The sequence below is a fragment of the Ornithorhynchus anatinus genome, chromosome 12 (genome assembly GCF_004115215.2).
Source record: "Ornithorhynchus anatinus isolate Pmale09 chromosome 12, mOrnAna1.pri.v4, whole genome shotgun sequence".
In the NCBI taxonomy this organism is placed as follows: domain Eukaryota; kingdom Metazoa; phylum Chordata; class Mammalia; order Monotremata; family Ornithorhynchidae; genus Ornithorhynchus; species Ornithorhynchus anatinus.
In genome coordinates, this window is record NC_041739.1 from 57,899,995 (window position 1) to 57,911,682 (window position 11,688).

General features: G+C 50.8%; 1 protein-coding gene across 1 annotated transcript in view; it reads left to right on the plus strand.

Annotated features, from left to right (window-relative positions):
• The first annotated feature begins 1,153 nt into the window (after positions 1-1,153).
• LONRF1 (LON peptidase N-terminal domain and ring finger 1) overlaps positions 1,154-11,688 on the plus strand; it is a 30,194-nt gene continuing 19,659 nt past the window's right edge. The window contains exon 1 of the mRNA XM_029076755.2: positions 1,154-1,690. Within this exon, the coding sequence (XP_028932588.1) occupies positions 1,186-1,690 (505 nt within the window). The 5' untranslated portion in view covers positions 1,154-1,185. The remainder of the gene's footprint in view (positions 1,691-11,688) is intronic.

Genomic DNA, 11,688 nt, shown 5'->3' on the forward strand with positions numbered 1-11,688 from the left:
CATTTCTATTTTATAATGAGTAAAATGCCAACACCACGATCATCCTTATGTCTTTATTGGTAAAGTGCCAATGTCCCAATCATTACTATTTTATTAGTAGTAAAATGCAAATGTCACCATCATCACTTTATCAGAAAATGCAAACACCACGATCATCCTTATTTTTTTATTAGTAAAGTGCAAATGTCCCAATCATTACTATTTTATTAGCAGTAAAATGCAAACGTCACCACCACCATCCTTTTATGAGTAAAATGCCAACACCACGATCATCCTTACTTCTTTATTTGTAAAATGCGAACGTCCCAATCATTGCTATTTTATAATGAGTAAAATGCAAACACCACGATCGTCCTTATTTCTTTATTAGTAAAATGCAAACGTCCCAATCATTTCTATTTTACAATGAGTAGAATGCAAACACCACGATCGTCCTTATTTCTTTATTATGAAATGCAAAGTCCCAATCATTTCTATTTTACAATGAGTAGAATGCAAACACCACGATCGTCCTTATTTCTTTATTATGAAATGCAAAGTCCCAATCATTTCTATTTTATAATGAGTAGAATGCAAACACCACGATCGTCCATATTTCTTTATTAGTAAAATGGAAACGTCCCAATCATTTCTATTTTATTATGAGTAAAATGCAAACACCACGATCATCCTTATTTCTTTATTGGTAACGTGCCAAAGTTCCAATCATTTCCATCTTATTATGAGTAAAATGCAAACGCCACGGTCATCCTTATTTCTTTCTTGGTAAAGTGCAAACGCCCCAATCATCACCGTTTCATCATGAGGCAAATGCCCCCATCCCCATGACGCCATCGTGAATAAAAGGCAACTGCCATCATCACGCTCGTTCTATCATTTCTTTCTCACGACATCGATAGTCGATCATCGGGTCCCAGGGAGAAAGGCCTAAGGGAGAAAGGACGGGCCGGGGGGGGGGGGTCGAAGGTCAACGGGCGCCGCGCATGCGCCCTTCCCGCCGGTCCGGCCCTCGGCCGGCGCACGCGCGGGGACGGCTCCAGGATCACGTGAGGGGGGAGAGGCGGGCGGCCAATGGGAGGCCGCGGAGGGGGTCGGCTGACGGGGGCGGCGCCCCGGGGGGTGCCGGGAGGAGGAGGAGGCCCGGGCCGAGGAGAGGCGGCGCGCGCCACACCTCCCCGGGAGGCGATGTCGGCGGGCGGGAGCCGGGAGGCGTCCGCGGAGGCCGCCGCCCACCCGCCCGAAGCCCCGGAGGCGGCGCGGCGCGGGGCCCCGGCGCGGGCCGAGCGTCCGGGCGTCCTGTTGGAGCGGCTGGTCCTCCATTACCGGCTCCGCCACGGGGCGCGGGGCCCGGCGGGTCCGGGTCCGGGTCCGGGTCCGGGTCCGGGCGGGGCGCTGGCGTGCTGCGGCTGCCGGGGCTTCCTCAGCGAGCCGGTGACGGCGGCCTGCGGACACAGCTACTGCGGCCGCTGCCTGCGCCGCCAGGTCCGGGCGCGCTGCCGCCTGTGCCGGGCCCGCCTCGACCCGCCGGCGGCCGCCGCGCCCCGGCCCAGCGTGCTGCTCACGCACCTGGCCGACAAGTGGTTCCCCGCCCAGCGGGAGCGCGCCCGCCACGCCGCGCGCCTCGGGGACCTGCTGGCGCAGGGACGCTTCACCGACGCCCTCCGACACGCCGACCACGCCCTCGCCGCAGGTCACCGCACAAGCCCCCGCTAAACCCGCGCGAAGCCCTCTGCCTGCCTGCCTGCCTGCCTGTCCCCCTGCCTGTCCGTCCCCCTGCCCGCTCGCTCCGTCCTCTCCCTTTTCCCCTTTCTCTCTTCGCCTTCTGCCTCCTCCCCCCTCTTCCCCTCTCCCTTTCCCCCTTATCCCGCTCTTCCCCCTCTACCTTCCCCCCCTTTTCCGTCTCTTCGCCCTCTCCCTTTTCCTCTTTCTCTCTTCGCCCTCTGCCTCCTCCCCCCCTTTTGCCCTCTCCCTTTCCCCCTTATCCTGCTCTTCCCCCTCTACCTTTTCCCCTTCTCCCTCTCTTCGCCCCCTCCCTTTTCCTCTTTCTCTCTTCGCCCTCTGCCTCCTCCCCCCCTTTTGCCCTCTCCCTTCCCCCCTTATCCCTCTCTTCCCCCTCTACTTTTCCCCCTTCTCCCTCTCTTTGCCCTCTCCCTTTTCCTCTTTCTGTCTTCCCCCTCTGCCTCCTCCCCCCTTTTGCCCTCTCCCTTCCCCCCCCCATCCCTCTCTTCCCCCTCTACCTTTCCCCCTTCTCCCTCTCTTCGCCCCCTACCTTTTCCTCTTTCTCTCTTCCCCCTCTGCCTCCTTCCCCCCCACCGCCCTCTCCCTTTTCCCCTTCTCCCTCTCTTCACCCTCTACCTTTTCCTCTCTCTCTTCACCCGCTGCCTCCTTTTTCCCCCCTTCTCTCTCTTTGCCCTCTACCTTTCCCCCTTCTCCCTCTCTTCGCCCTCTGCATTTTCCTCTTTCTCTCTTCCCCCTCTGCCTCCTTCCCCCCCCCCCCCGCCCTCTCCCTTTCCCCCTTATCCCTCTCTTCCCCCTCTACCTTTCCTCCTTCTCCCTCTCTTCATCCTCTACCTTTTCCTCTTCTCTCTTCCTCCTCTACCTTTCCCCCTTCTCTCTCTCTTCATCCTCTGCCTTTTTCTCTTTCTCCATCCTCTGCCTCCCTTTTCCCCCTTCTCTCTTCGTCCTCTACCTTTCCCCCCCTTCACCCTTTACATTATCCTCTTCTCTCTTCCCCCTCTGCCTCCTTTTACTCCCCTTCTCTCTCTTTGCCCTCTACTTTTCCCCCTTCTTCCTCTCTTCACCCTCTACCTTTTCCTCTTTCTCTCTTCCCCCTTTGCCTCCCTTTTCCCCTTCTTCCTCTCTTCTCCCTCTACCTTTTCCCCTTCTCTCTTTCCACCCTCTGCTTCCCTTTTCCCCCTTCTCTCTCTTCATCCTCTGCCTCCCTTTTCCCCCTTCTCTCTCTTCACCCCCCCCCTTTTCCCCCTTCTCTTCACCCCCTACCTTTCCCCCCTTCTCTCTCTCTTCACCCCCTACTTTTTCCCCTGCTCTCTCTTTATCCTCTACTTCTTCCCCCTTCTCTCTTTTTCCTCTACCTATTCATCTTTCTCTCTTCGTCCTCTGCCTCCCTTTTCCCTCACCCCTCTCTTCGCCCTCTCCTTATTCTACTCTTTCTCTCTTCACCATCTGCCTCCCTTTTCCCCCTTCTCTGTCTTCACCCTCTGCCTGTTCCTCGTTCTCTCTTCTCCCTCTGTCTTCCTTTACCCCTTCTCCCTCTCTTCGCCCTCTGCCTTTTCCCCTTTCTCTCTTCACCTTGTGCCTCCCTTTTGCTTCATTTTCTCTTCGCCCTCTGCCTCCCTTTCCCCCTTTCTCTCTCCTCACCTTCTGCCTGCCTTTCACCCCTTCTCTCTTCGCCCTCCTCCTGCCTTTCGCCCCTTCTCTCTTTGCCCCCTGCCTTCTTTTGTCCTTCTCTCTTTGCCCTGCCTTCTTTTGCCCCTTCTCTCTTCGTCCTGTGCTTCCCCTTTCTCTGCACCCCCCCTTACCCCCAGTTCAGGAGGCTTAGGAGAGGGACAGCCAGTGCTCAGTAAATACGATTGAGTGATTGATTCCTCCTAGGGGACTGTGCAGATCAGGATGCTTGGGGAAGGGTAGACTGCTCTGCACAAACTAAGTGCTCTGTCAGTGTGATTGAGTGATTTCTTCGTGTCACCCCATTTCTCCCCCCCCCCCTTTTTTTTAAAAAAATGGTATTCGTTAGGGGCTTACTGTATGCCAGGCACTGTATTGAGCATTGGGATAGATATATGCTAGTCAGATTGGAAACATTCTAGTCCCACATGGGGCTCAGTCTTAATCCCCATTTTACCGATGATGGAATTGAGGCATAGAGAAGCAAAGTGACCTGCCCAAGGTCACCCAGCAGACAAGTGGCAGAGCCAAGATTAGAACCCAGATCTTCTGACTCCCAGGCCTGTGCGCTATCAGCTAGACCATGCTGCTTCTCTCCCTCACAATCATTTATTGGATTGATTCCTCACTCCTTTTCTCTTCTGATGGGGAGAGAAGCGAGGAGGTCATTCATCGGCCCCTGCAGCTCCAAAGCCCTGTGGGGAACACAGCCACAGGATCCAGGGATCCACCAACCCCAACTGGGATCGGGCCTTCCTCCTCCTCTTTCTTCTCCTCCTCCTCCTCTCCTCTTTCTTCTCCTCTCTTCTCCTCTCTCTTCTCCTCTCTCTTCTCCTCTCTCTTCTCCTCTCTCTTCTCCTCTCTCTTCTCCTCTCTCTTCTCCTCTCTCTTCTCCTCTCTCTTCTCCTCTCTCTTCTCCTCTTTCTTCTCCTCTCTTCTCCTCTTCTCTCTTCTCTTTCTTCTCCTCTCTTCTCCTCTTTCTTCTTCTCTCTTCTCCTCTCTCTTCTCCTCTTTCTTCTCCTTTCTTCTCCTTTCTTCTCTTCTCCTCTTTCTTTTCCTCTTCTCTTCTCCTCTCCTCCTCCTCCTCCTCTTTCTCCTCCTCCTCCTCCTCTTTCTCCTCCTCCTCCTCCTCTTTCTCCTCCTCCTCCTCCTCTTTCATCTCCTCCTCCTCTTTCATCTCCTCTTTCTCCTCCTCTTCTTTTGCCTCCTTTCTGCTCTTTCTCCTTCTCCTTCCCAAACCCCTGGACTGTTAAAACTCCCCACAGGGACCCCGGAGCCCTACTGCCCGGGCTGGGGAGAGGGGAAGAAGAGGGATGGGGGTCATTGGTGTGATTGTCGTGGCCCCAAATTTGGATTTTTTTTCCCCTTTCTGTCGTGGTGTTTCGAGACTCAGCCTGAATCCCCATTTTACAGGTGAGGTACTTGAGACAGTGAAGTGACTTGCCCAAAGTTACAGTTATTTTTAATCAGTCAACGGTATTTATCGAGCACTTACTAGGTGCAGAGCCCTGTTGAAAGTGTCGGGGAGAGCGCGGTACAAGAGAAATGAGCAGCCACGTTCCCTGCTCCCGTTGAGCTTAGCAACTCGGTTAACATCACCGCTGGGAGTAACCTGCCGGGAAATCTCAGGGCGGTCCACGAGGGTGGGCTGCGTGAGGCGAAGGGGGTCGACATCAACCAAGTCGCCCAGGCAAGCTGGAGGCAGCAAGGCCAAGTTGCATAAGCACCGGGTTGTGTGTGTGTGTAGGAGAGGAGGGTTGTGTAACGCCGGTGACGTGGAGGGAGCGTTGTATCAGAGCTGCGGGGAGGGAGGGGGCCGGGGCCAGCGATGCCTTGGGGAAGGGGGGGAGGTGTTGGTGAGCAGCTGGGTTGCCTACAACTTTTCGATTCCCCAGCTCCCAAAAGACAAGTGCTCCAACTCAAAATGCAAATTACAGCCCTTCCTCCGACCGGTGGAGCCCCCGCTCCAAACTGCATGGTGCTCTCCCAAGCGCTTAGTGCAGTTGGTGCTCTCCCAGACGTTCAGTACGGTGCTCTAAGCAAAGTAAGCCTTCAATAAATGTCGTTGATTGCTAGGTCTCTGCCTTAATTGTAGTGTTCCGTGACTTAAATTCTCCCATCAGCAGGGGCTTCAGCCTCGAGAAAACAGGGGTCTCAATTAGACACGAGTCCCTCCAGAAAAGAAGGGGTGGAAGTTAATGTTACAAACATACTAAAAGTTGTCAGCTGTGTGACCTTGGGCAAGTTACTTAACTTCTGTGCCTCAGTTACCTCATCTGTAAAATGGGGATTAAGATTGTGAGCCTCATGTGGGACAACCTGATGACCCTGTATCTCCCCAGCGCTTAGAACAGTGTTCTGCACATAGTAAGCGCTTAAATTCCAACATTATTATCTTCGACTTGTGGTGATAAATTTTTTTGTGTTGTACTCTGTCAAGCACTTAGTACTGTGCTCTGCACTTATAGTCTAATCCTGGTTCCACCACTTGCCTGCTGTGTGACCGCAACCAAGTCCCGTCACTTATCGGGACCTCTTACCTCATCTGTTAAATGGGGATGAAGCCTGTGAGCCCCATGTGGGATGGGGACTGGGTCCAATCTGATTACCTTGTGTCTGCCCCAGTGCTTGGAACAGTGCCTGGCGCGTAGTAAGCGCTTAACAAATACCATCATCATTAGTAGTAGTAGTAGGTGCTCAAATTTTCATGCCCTACAGGGACCCAGTAGAAAGCATAGAAATGTGTTCTACCCCCTTTAAGGGTTAATATTGCCATAAACGATCTCTTGGCTTTTGCTTTCAAAAAGCAGGTGTTTCAAAGTGTAAGACACTTAAAGTATAAAATGGCTCCTCAACCCTGTATAAGGTGCATTAATGAGACTTTGGCATCTTATGACTTAGGTATTTTGGCAGTACTTACTCATTTGAATGAGTGCGTTAGTCACTTGAAATATCACCTCAAAGTAGTTAAAGCCCCCTGGAACTCAGAGTACACGTACAAGTCGTTGTCTTTATTCCCCCAAAAGGTTCATGGGGAGGGGGCGGAGGGCCAGGCGGTGGGCAGTGATGGTGTCTTCACTCCTGTTCCTATTTCATCCTGCTCCCTTCAGTCAGCGCGCCTGGTTCAAAATGGAAAGGGTCTAGCTCCGTTGTTAAAGTGAAGTTTGGTGGAAAACTAGGGGGGAGGGAGAGTGTATTTAGGTAGGGTTTAATTTATAAGCAGGCTAAGCAGGAATCCTAACCCCCTTTCACCGATGAGGGAAGCCAAGGCCCAGAGAGGTGATAAGTGAGCTGCCCGAGGTCACACAACAGAAGAGGCAGAGCCGGGAACCCCGGACTCCCAGATCCATCCTCTTGAGTGATGAACCGCGCTCTTTCATGAGGCTGGACGGCCGATATTGGGGTTAGGGCCGAGAGGCCAAAATGTGGCCCCTTTCCATGTGAGGGATTTATTTTTCTTCTGGTTTTTGTTAAGGGCTTCCTATGTGCCAGGCACAGTCATAAGCACCGAGGTAGATACAAGACGATCGGGTTGGACACCCGCTCCATCCCACATGGGACTCAGCCTAAATCCCCATTTTACAGGTGAGGTAATTGAGGCAGTGAAGTGACTTGCCCAGAGTTACCCAGCCAACAAGTGGCGAAGCCCGGTTGAGAAGCCAGGTTTTCTGCCTCCCGGCCCGGTGCTTGTTGCCCATGCCTGCTGCTGAAACGACAGATCGCAGCAGGGAAACTGTCGCTGCACGATGTGTTCCCACCTAGCCGGCCCTCCTTCAACGCCAGTCGATTGTATTTACCAGGCGCTTGGGAGAGTGCAGTGGAAACGAGAGACACATTCCCTGCCCACGGTGAGCTGACAGGTTAGAGGGATCGCCTGGCTGCCTTGCTCAGAGTACCGCGTCCGTGACGGACACCGAGCGCGGCGTCGGCTTGGGCCGATCTGTGAGTGACCCGCTAACGAGACCCGTTGCGTCTTGGGCAAAGGCCATTCTATCAAGCCGTAGGATCCATGGGTCAATGGTTTTTATCGAGGGCTTACTGCGTGTACTGTACTAAGCGCTTGGGAGAGTGAGAAGCAGCATGGCGTAGTGGATAGAGCAGGGGCCTGGGAGTCAGAAGGTCTAATCCTGCACTTGTCTGCTGTGTGGCCTTGGGCAAGTTACTTCATTTCTCTGGACCTCAGTTACCTCATCTGTAGAGTGGGGATTGAGACCGGGAGCACCACTTGGGATGGGGACTGTGTCCAACCTGATTTGCTTCTTATCCACCCCGGCATTTAGTTCGGTGGCCTGCGCAAAGTAGGGGCTTAACCAATACCCTCATTTACTATTATTGTTACATTTCCAAGTTGGCAGCCACATTCGCAGCCCGCGAAGAGCTCACGGTTTAGCGGGGAGACAGACATTAACTAAGTAAATTAGGGATGTGAACATCAGTGCTATGGGGCTGAGGGAGGGGTGAATATCAAGGGCCTAAATAAGATTACTGGGCAAAACTGACAAAGGAGTAGGAGCTGTTCATCACCCTGTCAAAAAAGATGCTAAATTTGTTGAGCATTCTTGAATGTCGTTCACCGTCCTGTCTTAGAGGCCAGCCCATTACTATCTGACTTGAGCGAATCCTTCGCTGTAAATCAGTAGTAATGATGATAATGGTGGTATGTGTTAAGCGCTTATTATGTGGCAAGCACTTTATGAAACGCTGGATAAATACAAAATAATCAGGTTGGGTACCGTCCCCGTCCCACTTGGGGCTCTCAGTCCATGTAGGAGAGAGAGCAGGTTTTGAATCCCCACTTTACGGATGAGGAGATGGAGGCAAAGAGAAATGAAGCGATTTGCCCAAGGTCACGTCGTTGGCGAGTGACAGAGCCGGGACTTAAACTCAAGCCCTCTGACCCCCAGCCCTGAACCCCTTCCACTAAACCTCCCGCTGCTCATAACTGCCGAATTGTACTTTCCACGGGCTTAGTACAGTGCTCTGCACACGGTAAGCGCTCGATAAATACGATTGAATGAATAACTGGAGGGTTCGTTGATCAGAGAAGGTGTGCTGGGGCTTGGCTTCTGATCATTACTGAAAATTCATGCTTCTGCCTTCCTGAAAAATTAGAATTTCCTAAATATACACAAGATGTGTGTGAAACAGATGAGCAGGTAGGAGGCACTGTTTATTTATAGCCTATTAGTTGGCAGTGTTTTACCTTTGTGAGAGAAAATTGAGCATTTGAGTTTGACACTGTTGTAGAAATACCGTGGCATTGTTGTAGAAACAAATTGTCATTTGCATTAACACTGACGACAGCTAAGGAAAAAAGTTCATCTTCATTGATGTCATCTCGTTCTTTTTTCGGAATCAAGAGAAGAAATTAATTGAAAGTGATGGGCCCCAACCATTCTTGATTTAAATAACTAAAAAAGGCTAGAAAACCAAGGCCGGGTCCCATTTGTGCTCTTGTGCCAAAATGCAGAGGCTTCCCAGAGCATTACATAAGTCTGTTGTGTGTGTGTGTGTTTAGAGGACATTTAATCCATTAAACTTTAAGTAGATGTTTCATAACCTTTGGGTAGGAAAAGTATTTTGTAAATCTCAAGTTCTACTTTTGTGGTTTATTTGACTTGTATCAATTTTATTCTATGGAAAGCAACGTGGCCTGCTGGACAGGGCCGGAGACCTGAGTTTAGGGGAAGCAGCGTGGCTCAGTGGAAAGAGCCTGGGCTTCGGAGTCAGAGGTCATGGGTTCGACTCCCGGCTCTGCCACTTGTCAGCCGTGTGACTGTGGGCGAGTCACGTAACTTCTCTGTGCCTGTTACCTCATCTGTAAAATGGGGATTAACTGTGAGCCTCGCGTGGGACCACCTGATTACCCTGTATCTCCCCCAGCGCTTAGAACAGTGCTCTGCACATAGTAAGCGCTTAACAAATACCAACATTACTATTACTATTATTTAAGCCCTGGCTGTTTGTTGGGCAACCTTGGGCAAGTCACTTCACTTGTCTGGATCTCAGTTCCCTCATCTGCAAAATGGAGGTCCGGTCCCTGTTCTTCCTGCTCCTTACGTGATCTTGTGTCCACCCCAGCACTTAATACAGTGCTCGGCACATAGTAAGCGCTTAACGACTATCAAAATGATGATGATGATTTTTTAGCTTGTCTATTTTCTTGCCTACTTGTGAAGAACAGCTTCTTCCTCCCCAGCTTGTTTGTGCCTTTGTATCTGATCAAGCCGTGCATGCAGTTATGATAAAGACCAGCAAACCCCACAGCTATCTGTAGTGTTTTTGTACTTGTTAATACCCAGCTTCAAAACTTAGATTGAGTCAATTGTTGATTCAGTTATTTATTCCGATTACTCTTAATTTTTCAATATGTCTGTCTCTCCCCATTAGCGTCAGTGCCTTATGGTCAGGGAAGGTGTCAGCTTAATAGAAACCATTATTGGGTGCTTAATACACTGCATTGCCCACAGTGGGTGCTCAGTAAATGCTATTATTACTCTTACCCGATGGCCCCAAAGTGTGTAGAGAAGAAAAAATTGGGCCTCTAGGCCCCCGGGGATCCAGCAACTGTATTTATTAACGGCCGGCCGAGCACTAGGCTAAACGCTTGGGAGAGTACAGTATAACAGAGTTGGTGGACACATTCCCTGCCCTCAACGAGCTTATGGTTTAGAGAGGGTTGATAGACAGTGCAACAAATAGAAATGAAGAGGGACCCAGATCTGTCCTTTGAGATTCTTTCTGCTGGAGGAAAAACATTTGGGTCGAATAAGGCAGTGTGGCTTTGGAATACTCCAGTCTTGTAGGCGCAGTCGTGATGTTTTGTGACTATGTGTGATCCTTGTGGTGATATTTTTAGAGCTTTCATTCATGTGGAGCCATTCTAGCCTGCAGATTAAGTCTACATTCAAGGCTTTATAATGAGGCTTTTATTGGTAAATTTAGCGACAGATATAAAAGATAAGCAGAGGGTGATTGGCTTCAGAATCAAGCCTAGTACTCAGAGGCATTAGAGAAATTGAAAAGGAAAACCTTTCATCTTGATTATGACGTCCAGCGTGCCGACTTTCTATTACGACAAAATACTAAGCAGCTGAAGGAACTGGAAACCGGCGTCGGCTTGATAATGTAATTGCTTTAGGAAAAAGGGGAAAAATAGGATGCGAGAGGGGGCACTTGAATAAAATTAGAATATTAAGAAAAATTTCAGCGGTGTCTAATAAGCCTTGGGCTTGAATAGAGAACTGTATTGGAAAATGAAAAATATACCAGAAAAAAAGGTGAAATCTGTGTGACTTAATTATTTAAAAGTTAAGCACTGTGGCCCTGCATTTAAAAGTGTTTCGGGTAGCGAGTCTTTTCCGTAGCTTATTTTAAAGGCGAATTAAGATTGGCCTTGGGTCCTTTTCCTCACCAAATGGCCACTTCTCAACCCTCCTCTTTTGAGGAAAAATGACTTCTTTTCCTCATCACAAATAGTTGCTTTCAGCTCCCAAATCGCCATAGTGTACTTGGTTTTTAATCAGTTGTATTTATTGAGCACTTGCTGTGTGCAGAGCACTGTACTAAGCACTGGGGAATGCAGCAACTCACAAATGAGTTTAAAATTCTGCTTCCCAATCATTTGGCCCCACTTTTGTTCCAGAAGGGTAAAGGGTGGCATCAGCACATCGTAGACCAAGAACCCCACAGGCACCTTGTCGGTCCCGGACAACCGGCTGTCAGCAGGCCCGATCCCGTGGGTGCTGATGCAGCACCGGAGGTCTTCACGTGCAGCGTTTTTTATTTCAAAAGCCAGCCTACTCCTCCCTCCGCGTCTGGAGGCTCAAGTGCATAGATTCCAGGGCCCCGAGAGGTGGGAACAGTGGCCCTGGAGAAAGGCAGGGGGCCGGGGATCCCTCTGGCTAACGGCAACTGGCTATTTCCTCTCACTCATCCGGGCGATGTAGTGTCGCGTGGGCCTGCTAATGCGTGACGCGCTTCTTTGTGTCTGTACGTGCCGTCAGCAAGGAGCAGGGCACACGTCTACCAACTCTGTTAGACGGTCATCTCCCAACCGCTTATTATGGTGCTCCCCACATGGTATAAGCGCTCAATAACTACCACTGATTGATTGGTCACCCTAGCTGGACTATGGGTAAGAGGCAGCACGAAGGAGGCGGTCATTTCCCGGAGGCCCGAGGGTGGTCAGCCCGACCTCGTGCCGGGGCAGAGGTCAGGTTCTCCCTGTCTCTTACTGTGCTGTCATTAGCAGGGAGGTTTTCCTTCCCTTCTGTGCCATTT